This window comes from Lytechinus pictus, chromosome 9 (assembly GCF_037042905.1).
Source record: "Lytechinus pictus isolate F3 Inbred chromosome 9, Lp3.0, whole genome shotgun sequence".
Lineage (NCBI taxonomy): Eukaryota > Metazoa > Echinodermata > Echinoidea > Temnopleuroida > Toxopneustidae > Lytechinus > Lytechinus pictus.
The window spans coordinates 2,503,354-2,528,845 of NC_087253.1; the positions used below are offsets into that span (position 1 = coordinate 2,503,354).

General features: G+C 35.0%; 1 protein-coding gene across 1 annotated transcript; it reads left to right on the top strand.

The window, feature by feature from the left end:
* The first annotated feature begins 1,990 nt into the window (after positions 1–1,990).
* On the top strand, positions 1,991–24,419 carry LOC129268004 (uncharacterized). The gene is made up of 11 exons (XM_064104474.1): positions 1,991–2,179; positions 3,066–3,298; positions 3,846–3,954; positions 8,091–8,207; positions 10,967–11,028; positions 15,298–15,468; positions 16,250–16,363; positions 16,798–16,875; positions 17,970–18,069; positions 23,627–23,703; positions 24,336–24,419. The coding sequence occupies exons 1-11, from the start codon at positions 2,092–2,094 to the stop codon at positions 24,402–24,404; spliced, it is 1,218 nt and encodes a 405-aa protein (XP_063960544.1). The 5' UTR covers positions 1,991–2,091; the 3' UTR covers positions 24,405–24,419.
* The last annotated feature ends 1,073 nt before the right edge of the window (positions 24,420–25,492 follow it).

Here is a 25,492-nt window from a genome sequence, read left to right on the forward strand (position 1 = left end):
AGTTTATGCTTTTACATGGAGCAATATATACAAAAGAACATTTGATGAGATTTGGTTTCGTGGGATATACTTACTGCTCGTTTTATTGTACAAAAACTGAATCGTACTTTCATATACTCATGGATTGCATAAAAGTTAAACCTCTGTGGCAATTTTGTATTGATCATTTTTGTTTAGCTGAATTAAGAACTTTGAATCGGAGGGAAATATTCTTAGGATTACCTGGAAATTCTTGTAGAATTAAATTTGTCAATTCTGTTATTCTTTTTATTAAATATGGCAATTTTTAATTCCAGAGCTGAAGGCCGGGTACCTTCATTCATTAAAATACACAAATATATTACGGGTTGTATAGAAGAAGAAAGTCGCCTGGCAACGAAGTCAGGCAAGTAAAGTTTACATTTACAGAAATGGGATGAACTGAAAGTGAAAAGAGATTTGAATGTGAACGGGTGGGATGTGGTGTGAATGTTGATGATTTTCTTTTTTCTTTTTAGTTCCTTTCAATTTCCCCTTTTCTTGTATGATTTGAAGGTTCTTTTCTTTCTGTATCCTATTTCGCCAAAATGTTAAACGTTCATATGCAGATTTGTATACATTATGTTTGTTTACGTATGCATGGTATGTGCATGTGTGTATGGGTGTTAAGGTGGGTGTGTGTATGTGTGTATAATTATGTAAAGTTATGTTGAAGCTTGATGTAAAATGGGATGCAATGATAATACATGTAGGTTGATTTCTGTTCTCCTGCAAATCATTTAGTCATTTAATATCAATAATTATTAAAATACATAGAGGGTTGGGGGCTCAGTTAAGTAAGTTTTTTTTTTAGATATAAAAGTATAATTTCAAGGAATTTCATTCCGTCGTTATTTGCTTCAGTTTTTGGTAAATATATATGTATTTTTTTTTGCATATCCGTGTTGATATAAAATGAAGATTTTTATTTTTTTTGTATTTATCTGGAGTTTATGTAATTCATTTGAATGAAATCCATAATAAAAACATGTTGAAAAATGTATCTTCCCGGGATTAAACCCCGTGTTCACAATGATGTTCACGGTTTAGAAGGTAGTAGCGTAGCTATAGCAGACAGCATTTCTCAATCACGTGAACTATTATACTACTAGTCATGTGAGCAGATCACGTGTTCAGCCAGTTTCGTATGAGGCGCCGAATGTACCAATATTATATAGAACAATTATTTGTTATATAATCATTATTTATTAAATAATAACTATTATTTATATATAATTTACATTTTATTTGTAAATAACTACTATTATATAAAATATCATTTCTAATTATTTATATATAATTCCAAGTAATACTTCATTATTTGTAAATAATAATAGTTCGACATTCCATTATTTATAAATAATGATTATTTGTTTTTCATTATTTATAAATAATGATTATTTGTTTTTCATTATTTATAAATAATGATTATTTGTTTTTCATTATTTATAAATAATGATTATTTGTTTTTCATTATTTATAAATAATGATTATTTGTTTTTCATTATTTATAAATAATGATTATTTGTTTTTCATTATTTGTAAATAATGAAAAACAAATAATCATTATTTATAAATAATGAAAAACAAATAATCATTATTTATAAATAATGAAAAACAAATAATCATTATTTATAAATAATGAAAAACAAATAATCAGTATTTATAAATAATGAAAAACAAATAATCATTATTTATAAATAATGAAAAACAAATAATCATTATTTATAAATAATGAAAAACAAATAATCATTATTTATAAATAATGGAATGTCGAACTATTATTATTTACAAATAATGAAGTATTACTTGGAATTATATATAAATAATTAGAAATGATATTTTATATAATAGTAGTTATTTACAAATAAAATGTAAATTATATATAAATAATAGTTATTATTTAATAAATAATGATTATATAACAAATAATTGTTCTATATAATATTGGTACATTCGGCGCCTCATAGTTTCGCCAAAAAGCTGCTCTGAATTTTGAGAGGTTTCTTTGACGTTTGTGCCGCTTCATCAGCTGCCATTTCTTTCGTGGATATCGTTGGAGATTTCTTCAAGATGTCGACTGGGAAAGCTAAGGATTCTGGCTTTCATCACGATGCCGATGTTTTACAGATGGAAGATGAGGTCGAGCATGAGCCTGAAGGTAAAGCAACTTTAATTATTATCATCTCGATCTTCGCAAAGCAGTCTTCACTGCACTGCACCGCTGCCGCTGACAACGTCTGATCCGCTCAAGACAGCTCGGCCTCAAGCCTCAGTAGGCTCAGGCTCGGTCATGCGCTGCACTGCCAACTGCTCTGCCGCCACTTCTCTCGCTGTTGCGTTGGTGGCACAGCTCCCGGCGCGAAGCCAAAGCCGGTCTTTTATTAAGGAGTCTTTACTCTTCTTTTGCTTTTGGTGTTTTGTTTGAATAAGATGCCACTGATTAGTAATTTTCTTCTTCTTCTTTTGGCTGGCAACTAGTCAAGAAATGACTATTTTTGCCACTTTTTTTTGAGCTTTTTTCTCCTGAAAGGATGAATTAGAATAAATAAATACTAAAGAAATAGCTTCTTTCTCGAATTCGCTTGGGCCCTGGCTTCATTTTATTTTCCTGTTCAATCTTTTCCCCCTCTTTTTCTTATTTTTGTCTTTTTGATTTTGATTTTATTTTTGTTTAATATTTTTTGTGTCTCTAATGGTAATGCTAGTCAAACTCAAGTAGATTATGTTTATTTATTTAGGGTCTATACGGTATATATATATTTTTTTTTGGGGGGGTGGGGTTGTGTTTGAATTAATGGTCATTGATGGTTGATATGAAAATGCATCATCTATGGCAAATGCCTGGGTTTGTAAAACATAATGCATACATTTTTAATGTTTGTTTTAATTCAAAAGATATCAATAAATAATGTTTCAAATTAATCTGCAAGTCAAAATCTATAAAGTACCATCCGAAGTACAAAAGAAGATGAAATAACATGTAGTCTAAATAATGTCTACTTAATTTTTCATTCATTAAGAAATTTTTATTTTTAATGTTGTAGATACAAGAGATGATCATTTACACTCCTCTACGCAATCGGAGCCAGTGCCAAGTGAACACTACTGCAATAGTCCAGGTCGTGGTCCAAGTCGGCAGGGTAGCCATGGTAACCAGTCCTTTCTCCGTCACCGAGCGAGAACAAAGACGAATGAAAGGATGGAGGAAGAGGAGTTTGTTTTTGTGGAATCGCCAGAGAATGAAGTTGAAGCGCAGCGTATGGAACAGAACTATATGGTTTGTATGGGAGACTTACGTTCGACCAGATGCACTTTCAATTTTAAGATACATGTAGTTAAAATAATCTTTGTGAGCTATAAAATTCTTTCATGACTATTAGGAAGAATTATAAACAATGTACAGGGACTTTACATTTTACATTTTGTGAACCTATTTCGTATTACAGGAACTTTGTTATGAGATCCAGCGTAAGAATACAAGTACATTTGAAATAGAGCCTGGGTCTAACTAATTCTCAATCTTGTTTTGAGAAGATGATGGTATTGTAAATTGGTTCACTCTCTGGTATATTTACATTTTGTGATTAAGAAATGTACTGGAATTTTGACTTAGTGCCATTCCTGAATAAACTTAAGTTTATCTAAAGTTAATAATTGCAATGTTGATGCAGTGGAAATAAGTACTAGCTATCTGCACCTGGAAATAGTTTGTAAATTTCTGTGAATTTGCAATTGTCCTAACTTTGCAATAATCCTTTGAGACATTGTAAATGAAAATACTTGTTTTTAAAAACAATGACTGTCTTCTATTTTTTTTCTTTCAGTTTGGATTTAAGAAATGGAAGAGTCATGTGACAAAGCGCCCTCTACAGGAAAGGTCAGAGGTCGTTCAGGAGCTCTATAAACCACCATTAGAGATTAAACCATTTTCCTGTGAGTATATGAAAAAGAAAGTCTTCACACCAAAAAAAAAATTGTTCTTTCCCCTTCCGTAAGAAATATTTGTAAAATGATACGAAATATAAAAATAACTTCTCATTTAGGCACAGGGCCCAATCCAATTTACATATAGGGCAGAATAGAGGATTATTTTTCCTGTTGGTGGGCTATACAGTGGTTGTTTTTTTATTTATTTATTTTTCTTTATAATAATAACAATGATAATAGTCAGTTCATTTACAGCGCATAACACATTATGAATAACTGTCTCTATGCGCTTCCAAAGGACTTGGATGTTATTACCCTGGCTGTAGCTCAAGCAGCCTTTACGCGCTCAGAATTTCAAGGAATAAATTCCTGCCAGATACCCATTCACCTCACCTGGGTTGAGTTCAGCCCAATGTGGATTAATCTCTTGCTGAAGGAAACTATGCCATGGCTGGGATTTGAACCCACGACCCTCTGTTTCAAAGTCTGGAGACTAATCCACTGGGCCACAATGTTTTATTCATTTATTTTATTTATTTTTCATTTATTTATTTTTATTTTATTCATTTATTTATTTGTTTATTTATTTAGTTATTCATTCATTTATTTATTTATTATAATTATTATTTTATTTATTATTATTATTATTTTTTTTGGGGGGGTTCATTTTATTCAGGGAACAGGTATTTTGTTATCATCATGAATGACCAACCTAATTAGCAAAAAAAAATTGAAGTATCCGTCACAAAGTTGTTAAAAACTGGAAAAAATGATTTTCTAGGAAATTGGCAGCCATCTTGGACTTTAGGCAGGAACACTTTTTTCTTGGCCCAAGACCCAAAATATTACTTCATGTTGAGATAGGGTAAAAAGAATGAGTAAAAACTGTTCCTTAGATGTAAAAGCAATGCACAAATGTGCTAGCACATTTTCAATGTAAACATACAAGATTTCCTTGTTCCTTTTTCCTGTGCTTAGATATTCTAAGTATCAAGTTTCTATAAATATTGGTATTTCCAATGTTTATTCGTCCATATTCATTCCTTTCAACAGCCATGGGATTCATTACCCATGATTAGAGGAAATGCCTCTAAAAAAAACTTGAATCCATACTTAAAATAAAAAACGAAAGAGCCATGAGGACTATTTCTTCTTCTGACTTTCTTGCTCATAATAATCCACTATTTTATTTTAACCAGTTATTGAAAGTAACCGATATAACTTTCTTGGTATATTTATGTACCAACTTAATACACACGATTTAATAACAAGTGTTTTTTCTGATTTGTTTGTTCAAAATCCAGAAATCTGTTTAAATACCCAACTACACAAGTACACAATATCCGCATTTCCCCAGTTTGTCATGTTCTTGCTCTCAAAACATTAACTTTCGCAGGGCCTAGCTTTTGGAACCATTTTATAGAAACTTGTATAATTCAGTCGCCCTCTATGCATTCTTTAAATGGGGTCTGAAAAAGTTTCTTTTACAATCGTATGCTTGCACGTAGGTAAACACTTAGCTCGAGTGACTCTCATGTAGTCGATCTCTGTATTTAATGTAATCATTTTTCTTCATTTCATTCATCTTTCTTTATTGCGTTAGGAATGTTTAATGATTAATGATTTTTTTCTGGGAACCTATGTTTACAAGCTGGGCAAGTCCAAGAATTCGCGCGCGTTACGTATGGGACATTTCAGAGGCTTTAATGACCTGAAAAATAGTGTTTATTGACTTTGATTAGATTGAATACCCTCATGATGGTAGACATCTAGGAGAAGAATAATCATGCAAAAAATTGTGACATATGACCTTGACATTGACATTTTAGAGAGAAAAGATGGGCCGTTACGTATGGGATGCAGAAAAAAGACAATTTTTAAAACATTTTTTTCAAGTTGAGAATTCTCTGAAAGTATTTCATTTGACAACTTGTAACTTAGTGTGATAGAAGTCACAATACTCTAGTATATCTAAGGCAAGTTTCATGTCATAAGCCAAATCCCTCTAATTACAGACTCTAATTAAACAAATTAATGACATGTTACGTATGGGACAGTTATGTATGGGACATTTTGTCCCCATTGAGAACGTATACAATTTTCCCCATAATTAAAAAAATTGAAATAATTTAAAATATGAAAATAACAAAAGAGTTTCTGTCTTTTAAAATGTTTTATTGAGACATATTTGATATGAATGAAAAGGGAATTAGCCATTTCAGCATTTTTTTTCTTGATTTTCATGGTTTCATGAATTTCTTATGTATTTCTATTGTTTTTTATTTTTTTCGTATTTTTCCATTTTCACAATTTTTTCGCTTCAATTGTTTTCATCAATCAGTATTCATAACAAATCTGTCTTTAAAAACTAAAGAAAAGGTAAATAATCACTTTTTAGAGCACTCTTGAAATTTGTTTTTCTCCATTCTCTTTGTACACAAATCTCCCCATTGACATTGTGTGTAAATGTCCCATACGTAACAATTTTTTAATTAACTTTTAATTAAAAAGTAAACTCTATTTTTGAAACTTTTTGGGGTATAACATTTTCATACTTTATAAATTAGAACTTCCCAGAGATGCAACAATACAAGTATTGTATTATGAGAAATAACTTAAAAAAACATCCTCAAAATGTTACGTATGGGACATTCCATCCTTGGACAAGACCTAATTTGCATAATTAATTGGATGACACCACTTTTTTCCCCCAAAAGTAATAAGATGTTAGGGGGTCCATGTCCCACCTATGACTAAATCTCACAAGTTTTGTTTTTATTTTCTATGAGTTTTTATAATTGTCCCATACGTAACGCCCATTTTACCAATTATGCAAATTAGGTGCCCCAAATTAACATAAATATGCATATTATAAAATTTTTCTAAGTGAAATTTTAAAATTCAACATTTGGGCTTTCTTACCCCACCAAAGATAACTTCTTAAATTAAAGATGAAATTTTGCCTTCTAGGGTGACCTTTTCTTGGACTTGCCCAGCTATGCTTTTTTTTTTAGGTTCTTCATATTTCACTTGATTCTATATACCTTTGTAAATGAGTGAATGTAATTGTTATTTTTTTCTAATTTGTTAAAGATGTATGTCCTATTTTTATTTAACTGTCCAAATCATGTTATTTTCATCCTAGGGTACCCCTTTAAGTTCCATAATAGTAATAACACTTTATGCAATTCAAGTTGATACATCCTGGTATAGGAAATGACTGGCAATAGAGGAAATACACATTTCGTGCATACATTGTACAGTGCCAAAAGTCTGTAAAAATAATGATCAATAATAATGAGAAGAAGAAGAAAAAAATGTCAGAGAAAATGAGTTGAACTTTAGTTTGAACTTTGATACAATGAAATAATGTTATTTTCTTTCTTTAAGCATGCACTGGGTCTGGTCTTGAGGATAAATTTAAAGCATTGAAAAAGTTTGAGACTTTAAATTTGCAAGACCAAAGACATTGAAAACTCTGCATTTATTTTGCACACACAAATTGTTGTGGAAGGTATGTAATAAAAAATATGAACACAGGGTGCTTGATAAGCACTTGCCCGATTGCCCGGGGTAAGTAAAAGTTAGAGTCGGCAAGTGTTTTGAAGTAAAGACCGAAACTACTTGCCTGCAAATGGGGCAAGCAAAATTCTCACAGTAGAATGACCAAAATTAGGGTCGATATGAAATATTTACCCTAATTTTGGTCATGACAGGCAAGATAAAATCACTTTGGAAAAAGAAATGCAATAACAAAGTAGATCAGTTCATGTCAAAAGAGAGAAAAAGGTCAATAGTTTATAACACTGCAAAATTTTCTTTTGAAGAGGTAAAACTTTTTTTTGCAATTATTTTTTTTGGGCAAGTGAAATAGATTTTGGGTCAAGTATACTCCAACTATTTAAAAATTTACTTGCCCGAACAGGCAAGTGCATCTAAAAAGTTATGTAGCACCCTGATGAACATAATAATTATTATTATTCAGAGTTTAGAGTATAACATAAAGAAATAATTATTACTATCAGGGGAAGAAGAAGGAGGAGGGGGAAGAAAGGAGGAGGAGGAGGAAGAAGGAGGAGAAGAAGAATCAACCTCTGAATTGTTCATAGTAATGGTAATTCTGTTCTCTTTTTTATAATTAGATCCTACAATTGGAGTGTCCAACGTGATTTATGCATTGTTGATCGGATGGTTGATGGCTTTGGTATACTCCTTAGTTGGACTTCTGATGTTTTTCACCATAATTGCATGGAGACATGGTAAGTGATTTTAAGATCGCCTCACACTAAGAGATAGAGAGCGAGAGTGGCAGCACCACAAGGAAGGGGGGGGGGGAGGCAACCACCCTCCTCCCCAGTAACTTTTCTAGAATGTTGCAAAAGAAGAAAAAAGAGATGAAAAAGAAAGAACAACAGGGAGAAGTGTTTAGGTATGTAGGTTTGGGCTGTTTTCAATTGTTATCCCCCTATAATGTTATTTGAGAAAAATAGTCACTCCTACTTGTAGGTCATCTCTCCCTCCCGCCCATCAAATTAGCCATTTCGGGAATCAGAAAGTATTATAGATCAAGCTCACACCCCCACCCCTGTGATTGATGTTCAGAATATTCTGTTTTACAGTGATGGTAAATTTTAATAAGATATCAACTGAAACCAGTTGTGACCAGTTGAAACCAGTTAAGACTTCCAATTGTCAAATTGTTTAAAAAATAATGGAGATAAAAAAATAATAAAATAAGTGTCACCAAGAGCCTGCTTGTTTAGAAGGGCAAATACACATGAGGTGCATTTTAGCTATCAAAATGCTTGAATTTAACGTTACATATGTACGTAAATACTGCAATTTCCAGAATTGTATCACGGCTGGATCGCATAGTGTAAGGTAGGTTTACAGGTCTTAACCATTCAATTTGTGTATTTCAGCTCATCTAGCTTAGTGGATGTACAATGAGTAGGTTGATGATTATTGCAAAGATTCTTCTGAAGTAAATTATGTTCATATAACGCAATATTATCTTATTCACAAAACATTGTATTCCACACTTCTTTTTTGCTCTTCTTGCTCTTCTTCTTCGTCTTTCTCGTCGACTTGTTCTTCTTCTCCTTCTCCTCCTTCTTCTTCTTCTTCTTCTTCTTCTTCTTCTTCTTCCTCTTCCTCTTCTTCTTCTTCTTCTTCTTCTTCCTCTTCCTCTTCTTCTTCTTCTTCTTCTTCTTCCTCTTCCTCTTCCTCTTCCTCCTCTTCTTCCTCTTGCTCTTCCTCCTCCTCTTTCTCTTCCTCTTCCTCTTTTTCTTTTTTTCTTCTCACTTGTCACTCTACCTCCTTTTCTTCAAGTTCATTCTTTCTATCTCCCCTCTTAGACGCTCTATCCTCTTCAGTTGTAAGGGTGTGCTTATTCTACTATTTCAATTATCTTTTCTGCAATCATGAGTGTATAATGGTAATAAATTCCTTGTCAGAATAATTTGATAAACATTAGTCCTGTACTTTGTATTAAAAAAGTAACCTGGACTTATTTTCATTGTTTATACTTCCCTTTGTTTTTATATTGAATAAAGGTGATTTATACATGTATATAAAAAAATTCCCACTTTCATTTAACAGTTCAATATAAAAATAAACTCAATTTCATGTTAAATCATAAACAAAGTGCAAATAAGCCTCTTTCATTGAACACAGAACTGGGGAGTATTTTATAAAACTCTTTCGCTCACTAATTTGCTCTTTTATAGATTATCACATGCAAGGATATTCAGAAGCTTATAACATGTAGATGTGAAAATCACTGATTTTTTTTTCATGAAATGCTCCCAGGGCTGATGAAGACAGTCAATAGTTCTTTGTACTTTACCCCTTGCAGTAATTATTCAAGGTTGGGGTGTCAAAACTGAAACATACTTTATATCATCGGGTGAACTAGAAAAGGATTACTAAAAACAGAAAACAGAAGGGTGACTTTAATATACAATCAAATAAGGTCAAGGTTATTATAACAGGCCAACAAAACATCCTTTATTATTTGTTATCTGATTTTGATGAAGTTTTTTGCATTTTGCTCAGTGAATTCTACTCTATGTATGAAGATATAAATATTTTCAGCCCGGACCATCCCTTTAAGTTATGGGAAGTAAAAAAATATCCAAAATTGTGTACAATTGTATTTTTCTTGAATTTACTGTACTCTTTCACAATTCTGTAGTGGTGAAGACTAATACCTCAGTCACATTTCCCGTACGGCGAGTCGGAAACGGCTGTTTTGACATTTTTTGTACCAGCTACATATGGGTGGTTTTGAAGAAAATTTGATGAAACTGCTGTTTTCGACTCGCCGTACGGCGGCAGTAGAGGAAAGTTGACTGAGGTATCATATCTTATTCATCCTTCCCAAAACCAATTAAGAATGACTTGAAAGTCAAATGAGGTGTTGCATTTAACCTCTTCTGTATATTTATTGGCTAGCCTTAGTTAAACCACAACTTTAGAACAGAGTCTTAATTAAACTGACTTCACAATACAGGCCATTGTGCGTTACTTTTTAATATTATCTTTGTATGCGGATATTAATGACACGGCATTGAAACTTGCAGAATATACATGTATGGAATCAAATGCCCAAAATAGCAAAATTATGTGAGAGATAGTTCCTTAGTATGTTCATATTTACCTAGAGACAAACAGGGAAATACTTCATTAACATTTTTCTTGGCTTGGAAGTGCACCCCTAATGTTAACTGCCTGATAAAACATACTTTGAGCAACTGATGCCTTGGGCAGACTGCTACCAAATAATACATTTGTATGATATTATTTATTTTATGTAATGACATTGATATTGATATTGTTTTTGTAAATCAAACTTGTTTGAAGTGGCGAAAAAGATGCTAAAAATTTAATGAAACATCTGACAACTTGACAAGTTCTTCATGAAACGGTCCCCAGATGTATCATATGTAAATAAATAAACTGAATGAAAATTGTGCAACTGACATTCATCTTTATTTCTTCACTTCCTTTCTAAAAGGTATATACTGTTTTAAGCTCGCATGCTACTTCTTATGGCCATTTGGATATTTTGTACAAGAGGTAAGTAATCTAAACTCTTCACACTTTCATTAATTAGATGCAAGCACTTTTTTCCCAGAATATTAAAGTATTAACATCTCCTTTTCTCATTGGAATAATGCAGGTCTATTTTAGGGTTAGTGCACCAGACATCTACTTTCGTAACTATACTTTCTTCCTTCTTTCTTTCTTCCTCTTTTTTCCCCCACTACATGAAAAATGAAAGGTTATCACTTTCGAAACAAACAGTTTCATGAGACTTGAAAGAACAAAGTCATTAAACGATGTGGCAAAAAATAAACACGGAGAGGGGATTCCGCTTTTTAGGGTTAACCCTAAAAGGACTGGGCTATTTGAGATGTATCGAGGACTTGGGGGGGGGGCATGATGGCCCTCCGTCTGATCTCGGCCGCCTTTCGCACGAAATTTGGCACACATATTCTTTACCACATAAACTACAAGCCAGTATGAAAAAAATTCTGAAAAATAATTGTTTATTTATTATGAATAAAATATGCAAATGTAACACCAAATTTCACTTGAATTTTTTTTCCTAGATGTCATCTTTGTTATCTAATTTAAAGGTTTCCACAAAGAAAAATTGTGAAAGCCAATTTTTTCCTTACAGTGTATGTACATGTATATCTTTGTTTTTTTTCAATGGAAATTATTACAGACTATTTAACAACAAATTAAACCCTAAATTAATTAAGCAGACCAATTAGAACGAAAAATAATCACCCTTTTGTGAATTTCATCTCCCATAAACTTTGTACACAGAGTATAAGAATGAGCCATTTTCGGCATGACATTGTCTAGTAGAAAGTCACGTTGCGTCGCGATGCTATAGCCGAATGTCGCGAATTTGTTCTCAAAAGTTGTGGGAGACTTCAAAGAAAAAAGTCATAAAATTTTGCGGCGCTATCTTTTTGTGTTTCGGAAATATCACGCAAATGTTAATGCACAATGCTAGTTTGGGGCAAAATGGAGACATACAGTGCGTCCCAGAAAAAACGAAACTGAGATTAAGCGATGATTTATCATAACTTATCATAACAAATACAATAGACAATTGACCTACCAATGTAAAGCTTAGAATCTCCTCTTTCATCTGATATTACTTAGATTATTCTCCATTCAATAGGCCCGAATTCACAAAGGTCGACTAAAGTTATACCCGGGGTATAAAACGCGTCATTTGACGTGATTTTAATCCATGGACTAAAGTTATCCCGGTATAACTTTAGTCCACCTTTGTGAATTTGGGCTATAGTGATTTTCACTGGCTATTTTGCTCTCTGTCAAATAGGAACCACCTTGACATCAGGAAACCTTGTTATGGTAAAGAGATTTTTTATTAGGATAGTGAGCTGCCACAATCTGCCATTGATTTTTTCTACAGACTTTATCAATTCCTAATAGTAATTGCCCCAAACAGTAGCGTAAACAGGATTTTTGAAAGGGGGAGGGGTTTCAAGTTGAATAAAAATTTGACAAGCAAAAAAAGGGGTTTTCTTTCGATAAAAATTAAAAAAACTGAAAAAAAGGTTTTACCAGAAAAATTTGAAAATTTAGGTCTTTCCATAACAAGCAAATTTGACAAGCAAAAAAAAAAGGTTTTCAATAAAATCTAAGAGGGGGTTGAACTCCTGTAATCCCCCCACCTGCGTACGCACCTGGCCCTAAACCAGGGTTCATGAAACCCTTGTGGCAGGTCGATTTTCATGAAAACAGGAAACAAAGAGAAGTAATTGAATAAAGGTCAGTCAAACTCAAGTCAAATATTTAGTGAGGTTATGAAATTTAAATGGTCACAAATAAAGTAAGGAATTTGTTCAAAATGACAGGATTTTGTGTACATCTCTCTTTGATCTATTTGAATTTTACTCATCGATCTCTTACAGGCAGCTTGTCTCCTGTTGGGCTCAATATACATGTATAGACAAAATAATCTTTACACATCATATACATACATGTACATGTAAAGGTGATAATAGTTTATATACATGTACAGTACATGTATGTTTCAAGCAGTATCTTTAGAAAAAAATGCAGAAAATCTTAACATTTTTCAACGAAAGCTGTAAAATATCCTTTGAGAGTTTGAGACCTATTATGATTTTGTATCATATTTTATCCAATTTGAAACATTTTAAGAATTGCTTCTGTCATTATCTCTCTGTTTTCATTCCAAAAGATTTACCTGAAAATGGTATTAAAAACAAACGATATTAATGATAGGCATTTATATAGCGCCGTCTGTTTAGAAATATTCTATTCCAAGGCGCGTTGTTATAATTGTTATTATTACCCCGGCTTTAGCTCGAGCTGATTTTCATCGCTCATGCATTCAAGGAATTAATCCTGCCGGGTACCCATTCACCTCACCTGGGTTGAGTTGGGGGGGGGGGGAAAGATAGTGTTTTCCATTCATATAATATGTGAATCCTCCCCCCCCCCCCCCCACTCAACCCAGGTGAGGTGAATGGGTACCTGGCATGATTAAAGCTATATTACAGTAGTTGCAGTAAAACACTAATTTCGTGAGAAAGTCTGTAAAACCAAGGTTAAGTATGACTACAGGTATATCATTGTGGATCTAGATCTGGTACAGCTACATAAACTGAACTTTGTGAAATCATAAAATCTAAGCTGAAATACGATCACACTGAAGATCGCCAACACAGATAGGCACACGTGGGACAGTGTATTATTATTGCTGGAATAAAGACCCAACGGAAGTGACCGAATCGGCGCTTATTTTGCTTATTTCTCAGCAATTACACAATTTCTTCCAGAATCCTTTGGCACAAGATATTATGCTGAAAAGATAAGCCCAAAGATAAGCCCAAAGGAGAGGTCATATATATTCTCAATTGCATTGTAAATAGATTTGCTCAAAAGAGTGAACAATATATCCAGAGTTGGCTCAGGCACTGCCATCATTATTCATAAATACCTTTTTATAACTGATACGTGCGCTACTGCTTGCTTATTCAAATATTGACATTATATTTGAAATTGTTTATAATGTTTCCCAGTTTCAGTTTCAGTCATTCCTTTATAAGAATTGGTTTCTATTCCTGCCATATTATTATGCTGAAAAGATTTTGACCTTTGCAATACGTGTTAACATAAAGGGGTGTTTCACAAAAGATCCATCAAAGTCGTACTTTGAAATGTAATGTAAATTCCCTGTTGTGTTTTATGTACAATACATCACCACAGTGGGGGAATTCAAGTTTGTTGTTGGTACTGATGTTAGTGTTACACGTAGCAGACCTGCCAACCAGTACGTTTTAGGCGTAGTTACTGTAGTACGTTTTTGCAACCAACCAGTACGTTTTTCTTTAAAAAATATGTTTTTCGTAATTTTTTTAAATCGTAATTTATTGAGAAAAATCATCTCTATATGTCTCTATTTCATAAAACATACACAAATATGGTTATTAGATCAATGAAATTTCAAGTAACTTGATTTTTTTTCAATAATTTTGTTAAAACCAGGGTGAAGATATACACATGTTTCAATGTTTCTTTTTTCATCTGCAAGAGCAGTGCTCATTTTAGCTTGCATGCAGCTTGAGTGCCGCAATGAGCGAGTGCGCCAAGCATTTTATTATGTAATATACTTTTTTTGGGGAAAAATACAGTTTTTTTATCACAGAATACAGTTTTTCATTCCCAGAGTTTGGCAGGTCTGACGTACATGTAGAAGCACAATTTAAATAGCTCCACAGCCTAATCTGAGTTTACATGTATGAAACTGATCCAACTGATCACATTATTGACATCTCAAGTCCTAGTGAAATTCATCCCTGTACCAGCTGCATTCGAAATTTGGAGCTGTGCTGACATTAAAATTGAAATTGACCTACATGTAACACCAACACCAATAAGTCAACACCAAACTTGAAATCCTCAATTGGTCAGATCATGCTGTAGGAGTCATCGATGAGGTCATGTGTTTGGTGCCATGTGCAAGTTGGCATTAAAACTTGACTTTCATTTACACTCAAATGTTTGTTAAACTCTTAAAACTTTGTTAAACACTGCCCTTTGTCTCACACACACTATCCCAAGTAATTTGCCATGCTGTGAAACCATAAAACAATTTTGTTGTTGCAAATTTGCAGATTAGTTCTAAATATAATTATTCATTTAAATCTGTAATTATTTTACTTACATACAGTTGAGAGTAAAATGCTGCTATTGATGGCCAATTTAAGAATACCATGCTTCAGTTACTCAATTTTAACAAGTGCATTATTTTTTGTCTCCTCACTAAAGCAAACTGAGTATAGGTATATGGATGCTAATGACTCGGTTAGCACAGATGGAGAGAGTGTGGTCAATTCTGCTCATAACGTCCGACCTAATGATAATGCTCGTCTCGTGACATCACTATCATCATCAAGCGTCAGTAACTCATATCGCAGGATAGATAACAGTCAGTATTGGGTGAGATCGTTAGACATTCAATATAAATATCATTTCTTAGTAATAAAAGCAGAAAAATTGAATATGTCACTGAAACAAAGGTCGGTCAGACCAGTGAAACTGACTCCAAACCGATTATTGGTATATGTCATTGGTAATAACAATAATCTTGGTTTTTCTGATCTGGGGCCCGTTTTGCAACTGTTGTAACTTTGCCATAATGGCAACTACCATGGTAACAGGGCTCAGCAGCCAATCATAATCAAGGTTACCATGGTAGTTGCCATAATGGCAAAGTTACAACAGTTGGAAGTCCTTTATGAAACAGGCCCCAGGGGGCGGTTTCACCAACTTGACATTGGCATCACAGCTCACCGTGTGGATAGTCCTGTGGATAGGGCTGTTAGGATGGTGGAATGACAATAAAAGTTGATGTGAAATGGAAATTAAAGAAAATGAATTGTGACAGATGGATGGATGAGATGATGGAGTTTTCTAATCACAGTGTATCATTTTTGCTCTTTTCTCTACATGTGTCATCCTAATGCTGCTTCTACATTTTATTGTGTTCTTCATATAAGTCGAATAAAAAATCAGAATCACAGTGTATGATTTTGCTTTCATCTACATGTGTGTACACATATATGTCTGAAAACTAGAAATTCCAACTGGATTTGTTTTTTCAGGGAAGGATTATTCCACACGTTTCTCACAACAACAAAAATACATTCATTTACCATGAATCATAACAAAAAATGTATTTAATTTTTTTTTTAAAGAGAATTTCCATTTCTTCTTTCAGAAAAGGCCTTCTACGTACGTGTGGCTTCTACTAGGGGTACCTTTTGTTCTGCTACTTCATCTTTTGGTATTCTTCATATCATGGATGACTATTATATTCCTGCCTGTGGCAAAGGTAAACCATTTTTTGTAGCTGAGCTCATTGGGGTTGTTTACAATCAGGCTATATCATATCGTTGGGGCGCCGTGGTCTCCTGGTTACGACTCTTGTCTTTCATCTGAGGGACGTGGGTTCAAATCCCAGTCATGCCGTGTTTTCCTTCAGCAAGAAATTTACCCAGTGCTGCACTCGACCCAGGTGAGGTGGATGGGTACCCATTAGGAGTTATTCCTTGAATGCTTTAGCGCTGATATGGTGGCTCAGCCATGGCCGGGGTAATAATATGATACTAAGTATCAAAGCACAGTTGAATATATGTACATAGTAACTGTGCTATATAAATGGACATATTATTATTACTATTACATGTATATCATCAGAAAGGGACTTCTATGCATTAGTACAGTAAATTATTTTATCCTGTGTATTATTTGTTTCCTTTCATACAGCTGAATATGATGGCAATCAAAAGATTACTGTTTCTACCTCCTGAGAAGCTGAAAGTTAGCAAAACCACTGCCTTAAAGGTACGTTGAAACCCAAGGATATATAATAATGACATAGCGTTATTATTATTTGTTTGTGGTCACCTGTGCCTAAGAGGCGAGAAGCGAACTGAATCACTATGACCCGCGGGTCTCTCCTCCCGATATAACTGATTGGGGGATTGCATGTGGACCACTATACCGGGGTTTCCCCCCTACTCTTAAACGAATAGTGCAGTGGGTTCTTAGCGTGCAAAGGTGGTGACTCTCCTGTACACTTAACATCCTATCCGAGGGAGCGTTGTGGCCCATTGGATTAGTCTTCGGACTTTGAAACAGAGGGTCGTGGGTTCGAATCCCAGCCATGGCGTAATTTCCTTCGGCAAGAAACTGAGCCACAATGTGCTGCACTCAACCCAGGTGAGGTAAATGGGTACCGGTAGGAAGTAATTCCTTAAAAAGCTGTGTGCGCTATGAACGCCTAGCTTAGCCGGGTAATATAGGAGCGCCTTGAGCACCTAACAAGGTGGATACTGTATGTGCGCAATATAAATACCCTATATTATTATTATTACTCTTATTTGAATAGTGCAGTGGGTTCTTAACGTGCAAAGGTGGTGACTCTCCTCTACACAGGGCCTCTATTTAACGTCCTATCCGAGGGACGGTGTTTTGCGCTGTAACATAGCCTGCATCAATGGAACAGGGGAAAGACGTTTACACACAAAGCGTGCTTCAATTATCTGCTTTGGGATGGACTCGAACCCATGACCTTTGGTTTGAAGGGCAGCCGCTTTACCGACTGAGCCAACTTAAGTTAAGTGATTGTAGGGCTGATGATTGTAATTGAATGCATTAATTATTTATATGATCATCCAATCCATCAAAATCAGCCTTGCGATCAGTTGCTTAGAATTGAAGGAGAGTAAATTATAGTTGCAATTTCAGAGCACAAAATGGTTGTTCTTATTCAACGGTATCGTAACGTCACAAGCAGATAATTTTGCCTATACTGCTGCCGATAAATCTCACATTTGCAGTTGGAAGAATAGAATAAGTAGGTTGTCAACAAATTCTATCATCATTGTACTAATATATTTTCCCCTTTATTTTGTATTTCTTCCAAACCACCATAGCCTGGAGAGCAATCACATGAGGTTATCATGTGCTCATATCAAGCTGCTAACTTCTACTCATACAAATACACTGTAGATGGCATGAACATCTTCTTTGTCAGTATCCTTTGATAATTCAAATTTAATTCATATCAAATTTAATGTAGCGGCACAGCTTTGCAAAACGGCCGGTGGCCGCCCAACGTCTTGCGCTGCCCATGTACAAAAAAGACGGAGTCAAGAAATGACAAGTTTGAACGAAGAGATGAAGTAAAGTTGTACATAATGTTTATTTGAAAATCAGTGTCAAATCAATAAGCTGTTATAGTATAATAACGTCGCATCTCTGGACTGGACGACCGACAATGGGGTATGACTAAACCTACGGCAGCAAAACAAATCTCGAACGAAAAGAACTACCTTGCCCGACCTAGCACACACCCTTTTTATCCTTCTTGGCTCAAACACCACGTGGCGAGAAAAACCCTTCCCCAAATCAGTCCTATCACTTTTGGTGCAATGCTCCAAATTAATCCGCCTGTAATATTAGTGTACAAAATGGAACTAATTAATGTGCGTACTCTGGTCCCAAATTCAAGTTCTTCGGCTTTCCATTATTCTTCCCTCTTTATGTACATGTAACTCTCTCTTCACCACTCCCCCAACTTTTCTATCGATCAACTTTTCCTCTCTCTACGACTCTCGCACTTTAACCACTTGCACTACAGCTCTCTCATCTACTCTCTTACTCAATTCTCTCGTTCTACGACTCTCGTGTCCTACAGCTCAGTTATCTCTCCCACCTGTTCACTTTATCTCTCTTTCCCCCGCTCTCTCCCTCTCTCTCTAGTCGCTGAAGAATGCAAGCAAGCCGGAGGACAGGAAATTAGAAGCAGAATCGAAAAATATTTAAGGTCAGCTGGACCGTCCATAAATTCGATTCAGTATTCAACTCTACTCTTCCAATGCTATTGGGTCCCGAAAAATACTAATTCTAGATCCCAGACAGCCCGAACGCCTAGCAACCATTCAGTTTGAGTTCCTTCACTACCACATTCCACACACAGCCAGCCTGACCCATAAAAACCTGCAACTAAAACTAACCATAATGGAATGTAAACAGTGCAAGAAGGCAAACAAACTTTTTACCAAAACAACCAAATCTCTATTTTCCACCCCGCTATATTAAAAAGATATCTTGTCATGTTGGCAAAGTGCTTTGTATAATTAATATGAGAGAGCTCTTGGCCATTGCTATATAAGCAGACCTGCCAACCAGTACGTTTTAGCCGTATTTAGTACGTTTTTGCAACCAAAATACGGCAGTACGTTTTTTCTTTGAAAAATACGTTTTTTGTAAAAAAAAAAAAAAAAAAAAAAAATCGTAATTTATTGAGAAAAATAATCTCTATATGTCTCTATTTCATAAAACGTGCACAAATATGGTTATTAGATCAATGTAATTTCAGGTAACTTGTTTTTTTTTTCAATCATTTTGTTCAAACCAGGGTGAAGATATACACATGTTTTAATGTTGTTTTTTTTCATCTGCAAGAGCAGTGCGCATTTTAGCTTGCATGCAGCTTGAGCGCCGCGATGAGCGAGTGCGCCAAGCATTTTATTATGAAATACACTTTTTTGGGGAAAAATACAGTTTTTTTTTTCACAGAACACAGTTTTTCATTCGCAGAGGTTGGCAGGTCTATATAAGCTGTGCTCAGTCAGTAGAGCAGTGGTTTTGCAATCCAGTGTGCTAGGTTCAATTCCCACTTGGTGCTCTTTTGCCCTTTGGTGAGGCATTTGTCTTCCTTACCATGGGGGGGGGGGGTGTTTCTCAAAGATTTGAATATTTTATTTATTTTATTTTATTCATTTATTTTTTTTGATTTTATTTTTTGATTGGTATATATGCACATAAAAAATTGACCAGCAGCACAAGCTGAAAGGGTCAATTTACAAAAAATTATGAAGTAGAATATACAGATATAACAAGGCAAATGAATAAAAACGTAATTACAGTATTCTACGTCAAAACTTATCTCCAATTAAAAGATGTATCTCATAAATAGAAGTTTGAGAAAGAGAGAAATAATCAAAGGGGAGGAGGGAGAGAGAAGAAGAAGAGAGAGAGAGAGAAATGAGAGTAATGGAAAGAAAGAGAGGAAGACGAGGTATGTTCTCCAAATAGAAAGAGAAAATTGAGTGAGGTAGAGAGAAAAAAAGAAAGTGGTGAAGAAGAGAGTGACATGGAGAACATAGAAGACAAAATACTGTCAATTATGATTGACACTACATAAAGATATGAATATCCTATATTAGATACAAAATGATTTATATATATAAATAGATTCAACATGAGAACAAGTAGTATAATACATTTTAGCAAGACAATAACTGTAATCATTTCAAATTTTCCATGTACGTAGGCCTAACCTACAAAAAAACGATAGAAAGCTAAAGAAAGGATGTAAAGAAAGAAAGAGGGACAGACAAGAAAATAACAGAAAAGTGTAAGGGATAGGACTCAAATAGGTAAAGAGAATAGTACTATAGGAAAGGGAAAGAAAGAGGAAAGAGGGAGAAAAGGTAAGAGAGTAAGTTTACATTGTAAAAACACTAACAAAAAAGGAGACAGAAGGATTGTGGGCTGACATGATGACCAAGGAATGGCTATATAATAAAAATACAGGAATTGCGGAAAACTACTTCAAAATCTTTGCAAGGTGAGGAATGGTGGATTTACGGTATCTTTAATATTGCATTTGATTGTGGGGAAACCAGTCATGTTGCGTAATTGTCTAGTACAAGATACGGACCTTGGTGTTGGAAGTTGGTGTTTATGATGATCAGAGTTCATCAATTTCTGTCCAAAGTTTAATAAAAGTGAATCCCTTCTGGAAGATAGTGAAGTGAGTTTGTTAATTACCAGAGCATCAGAGTAATGAATGTCATATCCTACAATTATTTTGAGTGCCCGCTTTTGAACAAATTCCAGTTTATCAGATTCTTTGATTGTGATAGAAGTGTGCCAGACAGGGGAAGCATATTCGAGAATTGGCCTAATACAGTTTATGTAGTGTATACAGTCACCATATCAGCCAAACTTGCCTTCGATCTCCTTAGAATACAGAGGGTGTACGTGATGCTTTGGAAATGATTTCTTCAATGTGTAGCTTCCATTTGAGATTGTTTTTGAAGTGTAACTCCTAGAAGTTTGATACTTTCGACAACATTGAGTGGGGTTAAGTTAAGGTGGAATTCAATACAGGGTACAAAGTTTCTGAGGAAGGATATTGGCATAAGGTTACATTTAGATGGTTTGGGGAGGACATCATTATCAGTACACCATTTTGAGCGACAATCAAGTGACGATTGTGAAGAGGGATTTCCGTTGCGTTTAACTATTTCTCCCAATGTTAAATCAACGTACTTCAATCTGGAATCCCACTCACATACAGCATAATTTACAAGTAGAAGAAATAAAACAGGACCTAACTTGGTACCCTGCGGCACCCCACAGGATACTTCCACCAGAGGGGAGTAACACTTATTAACCTTGGTACACTGGGTTCGATTAGTCAGAAAACTGCAAATAATTGGAATGATCGACCTACGAATATTTAAAAGAATAAGCTTTCGTATTACAATGGAATGATTTACTCTGTCGAAGGCCTTGGTAAAATCAATAGTAGCTAAATAGGCGTAATGGCCAGGTTTGTCAAGGCCTTCAAGGACAAATTTTAGTAAGTGAACAAGATAGTGTGCAGTAGAGCAGCCCTTCACATTTCCAAATTGTTTCTTATCAATATGGGTTGATATATCTTCTACTACCCACTTTGCCACAAATGACTCAAGTGTTCTCGAAAATAACGGGGTAAGGGATATCGGTATCAGCTGATCATAGGAACTTATCACTTTCTCTTTCGGTATGGGGGTTATACACGACTTAGAGTTGCACTTAAATGCAGACACATATATGATATGCAACACGCAATCTTATTGATTAATACTCAGTATTGCGCGTCCTCTTGGCATGATCTGACCAATGCAGTCATGCCTTTTATGACGCACACAACTAGGCGTTTATGTGTGACTCTAACAGACATACCAACCGTTCCCTTTTTGTCTCACCTGCATAGCAGAGTGAGACTATAGGCGCCGCTTTTCCGACGGCGACGGCGGCGGCGGCGGCGGCGGCGTCAACACCAAATCTTAACCTGAGGTTAAGTTTTTGAAATGACAGCATAACTTAGAAAGTATATGGACCTAGTTCATGAAACTTGGCCATAAGGTTAATCAAGTATTACTGAACATCCTGCCTGAGTTTCATGTCACATGACCAAGGTCAAAGGTCATTTAGGGTCAATGAACTTAGACCATGTTGGGGGAATCAACATCAAAATCTTAACCTAAGGTTAAGTTTTTGAAATGTCATCATAACTTAGAAAATATATGGACCTAGTTCATGAAACTTATACATAAGGTTAATCAAGTATCAATGAACATCCTGCTTGAGTTTCACATCACATGACCAAGGTCAAAGGTCATTTAGGGTCAATGAACTTTGGCCGAATTGGTGGTATCTGTTGAATTACCATCATAACTTTGAAAGTTTATGGATCTGATTCATGAAACTTAGACATAATAGTAATCAAGTATTACTGAACATCCTGTGCAAGTTTCAGGTCACATGATCAAGGTCAAAGGTCATTTAGGGTCAATGAACTTTGGCCAAATTGGGGTATTTGTTGAATTACAGCCATAAATTTGAAAGTGTGTTGGTCTAGTTCATAAAACTTGGACATAATAGTAATCAAGTATCACTGAACATCCTGTGCAAGTTTCAGGTCACATGATCAAGGTCAAAGGTCATGTTAAGGTCAAAGAACTTTGGCCACGTTGGGGGTATTTGTTGAATTGCCATCATATCTCTATAAGTGTATTGGTCTAGTTCATAAAACGTGGAAATAAGAGTAACCAAGTATCACTGAACATCTTGTGCGAGTTATAGTAGTTTTCAAAATCAGCACTGCTGCTATATTGAATCGCGTGATGCAGGTGAGACGGCCAGAGGCATTCCACTTGTTATAGTATTTGTTCCTCTTTTTTGCTGTGAATACGCCCCAATACTTTTTTGTATGATTTGCTACTTTTTAACATGACTTGTTTAAAATTTCAGATCATGGAGTATGTACAGTGCGCGACACTAGTCCCGGTCCGACGGTCCCAGACCGGTAAAAATCACTGTCGGGGCCAGTAACTTGTTGCATGAAAAGAACAAGTAAATTCTTGCCTACGAGCACATGTTTAAAAGGGTGAATTATCAAGTTTTCAAGTAGAGTCATTTCACATGTTTTTTCACCGATCTCACTACAACAGGCTGGCAATTGTTACGTTGAGACAAATTTTTAAAAAATACTCTTTTTTTCAAGCCTTCAAACCTCCAGTTCATTGCTTTCTTAGCAATCAGGTAAAATCACTGCCATCAACGATCCACCTTTAAACAAGGAAAAAAAAAAGAATTCTATTAATAGTAAATTTGCAACAGAAATTAGCAATTGACAACAGAATGATATTGTTTTGCAACACCCCATTCTTAATAATGTCATTTATTGAAATATCTCTTTTTTTAATATGATAACACAATGTTGTCTTTCCTTATGCCTTTTGTTTACCAGACATGCTTTTCTTTGTTGTCATCGCAGTCATTGTCGGATTTGCTGACACGAAAAACAGGTTTACTACACCCGGAGGCGTAAGCCAATTTTCAAATCTTCATAACTTATAATTTATTAGTTGTTTACTTTCCCCCTTTATCTTTCCATTTTCTTTCTTCCCTCTCTTCCTCCCTTCTCTTCCTCCCTTTAATTCTCCCTTTCGTACCTTTTCTTCAGGAACCATTTATTATCAAGGAAATTTTTTTTTTCTCTCTATTTGTGGTAAGGACGCGAAAGAGAAGATATTGCAATCAATGGGGAGTTAAATAACATGTACACCAATGGATAGCATCTAGACTAATACCTACATTGCCAGAAGAATTTTTTTTTTTTTTGATTGCCATATATATGCAATACCTGATATAATGTGATTTATAATTAACTTAAACCCATGACTTCTTTACGTAATTTGATCTGTTATAATAGATATCTGTGTTTTGTGTAATTTATGTATTGAATGCTTATCAATAATTTAGTTCAATTTATCTACTCTTTATTATTAAGTGTATGCTCTGTAAACATGTATATTTCAGCCACTGGCTGCCAATCATGTATTATCAATAAACCTTCTCTATTCTATTCTACATCTATTCTATTCTGTTCAGTTCTGTTCTATTGTATTGTATTGTATTGTATTGTATTCTATTTTATTCTATGTTTCTTTTGACAGAGATTTGCTATGGGGCTTCTTGCTATTATACCATTGGCTCACTATATTGGCATGGCTATCGCTAGGTAAGTGAGTCCTTAGGCAGAGGCCAACCAAACTAACTCCGAACTGACCGATTGTTTGTCATTGTGAATAGCATTGGAGCTTTTGTCGTTCTGAATCCCGTCTTACCAAGAGTTTTAATTGCTCTGAGTTTTCTTACAAATAATTTGCGAAATGTCCAAATCATTTAATCCAGAATTCTTTGTTCAGGGTGGTTTTTATATGTCTGTAAATCAGTAATGGATTGTTATGGCCCAGTGGATTAGTATCTTGACTTGAAACAGAAGGTCATGGGTTCTTTTAGTCATTGTGTAATTTCCTTCAGCAGGAATTTAATCCGCATTGTGATGCACTCAACCCAGGAGGCTTGGTGAATGAATACCCAGTAAGATTAATTCATTGGCCCAGTGGATTAGTATCTTGACTTGAAACAGAAGGTCATGGGTTCTTTTAGCCATTGTGATGCACTCAACCCAGGAGGCGAGGTGAATGAATACACAGTAAGATTAATTCATTGGCCCAGTGGATTAGTATCTTGACTTGAAACAGAAGGTCATGGGTTCTTTTAGCCATTGTGTAATTTCCTTCAGCAGGAATTTAATTCACATTGTGGTGCACTCAACTCAGGAGGCTAGGTGATTGAATACCCAGTAAGATTAAATCATTGGCCCAGTGGATTAGTATCTTGACTTGAAACAGAAGGTCATGGGTTCTTTTAGCCATTGTGTAATTTCCTTCAGCAGGAATTTAATCCACATTGTGATGCACTCAACCCAGGAGGCTTGGTGATTGAATATCCAGTAAGATTAATTCATTGGCCCAGTGGATTAGTATCTTGACTTGAAACAGAAGGTCATGGGTTCTTTTAGTCATTGTGTAATTTCCTTCAGCAGGAATTTAATCCGCATTGTGGTGCACTCAACCCAGGAGGCGAGGTGATTGAATACCCAGTAAGATTAATTCATTGGGCCAGTGGATTAGTATCTTGACTTGAAACAGAAGGTCATGGGTTCTTTTAGTCATTGTGTAATTTCCTTCAGCAGGAATTTAATCCGCATTGTGATGCACTCAACCCAGGAGGCTTGGTGATTGAATATCCAGTAAGATTAATTCAT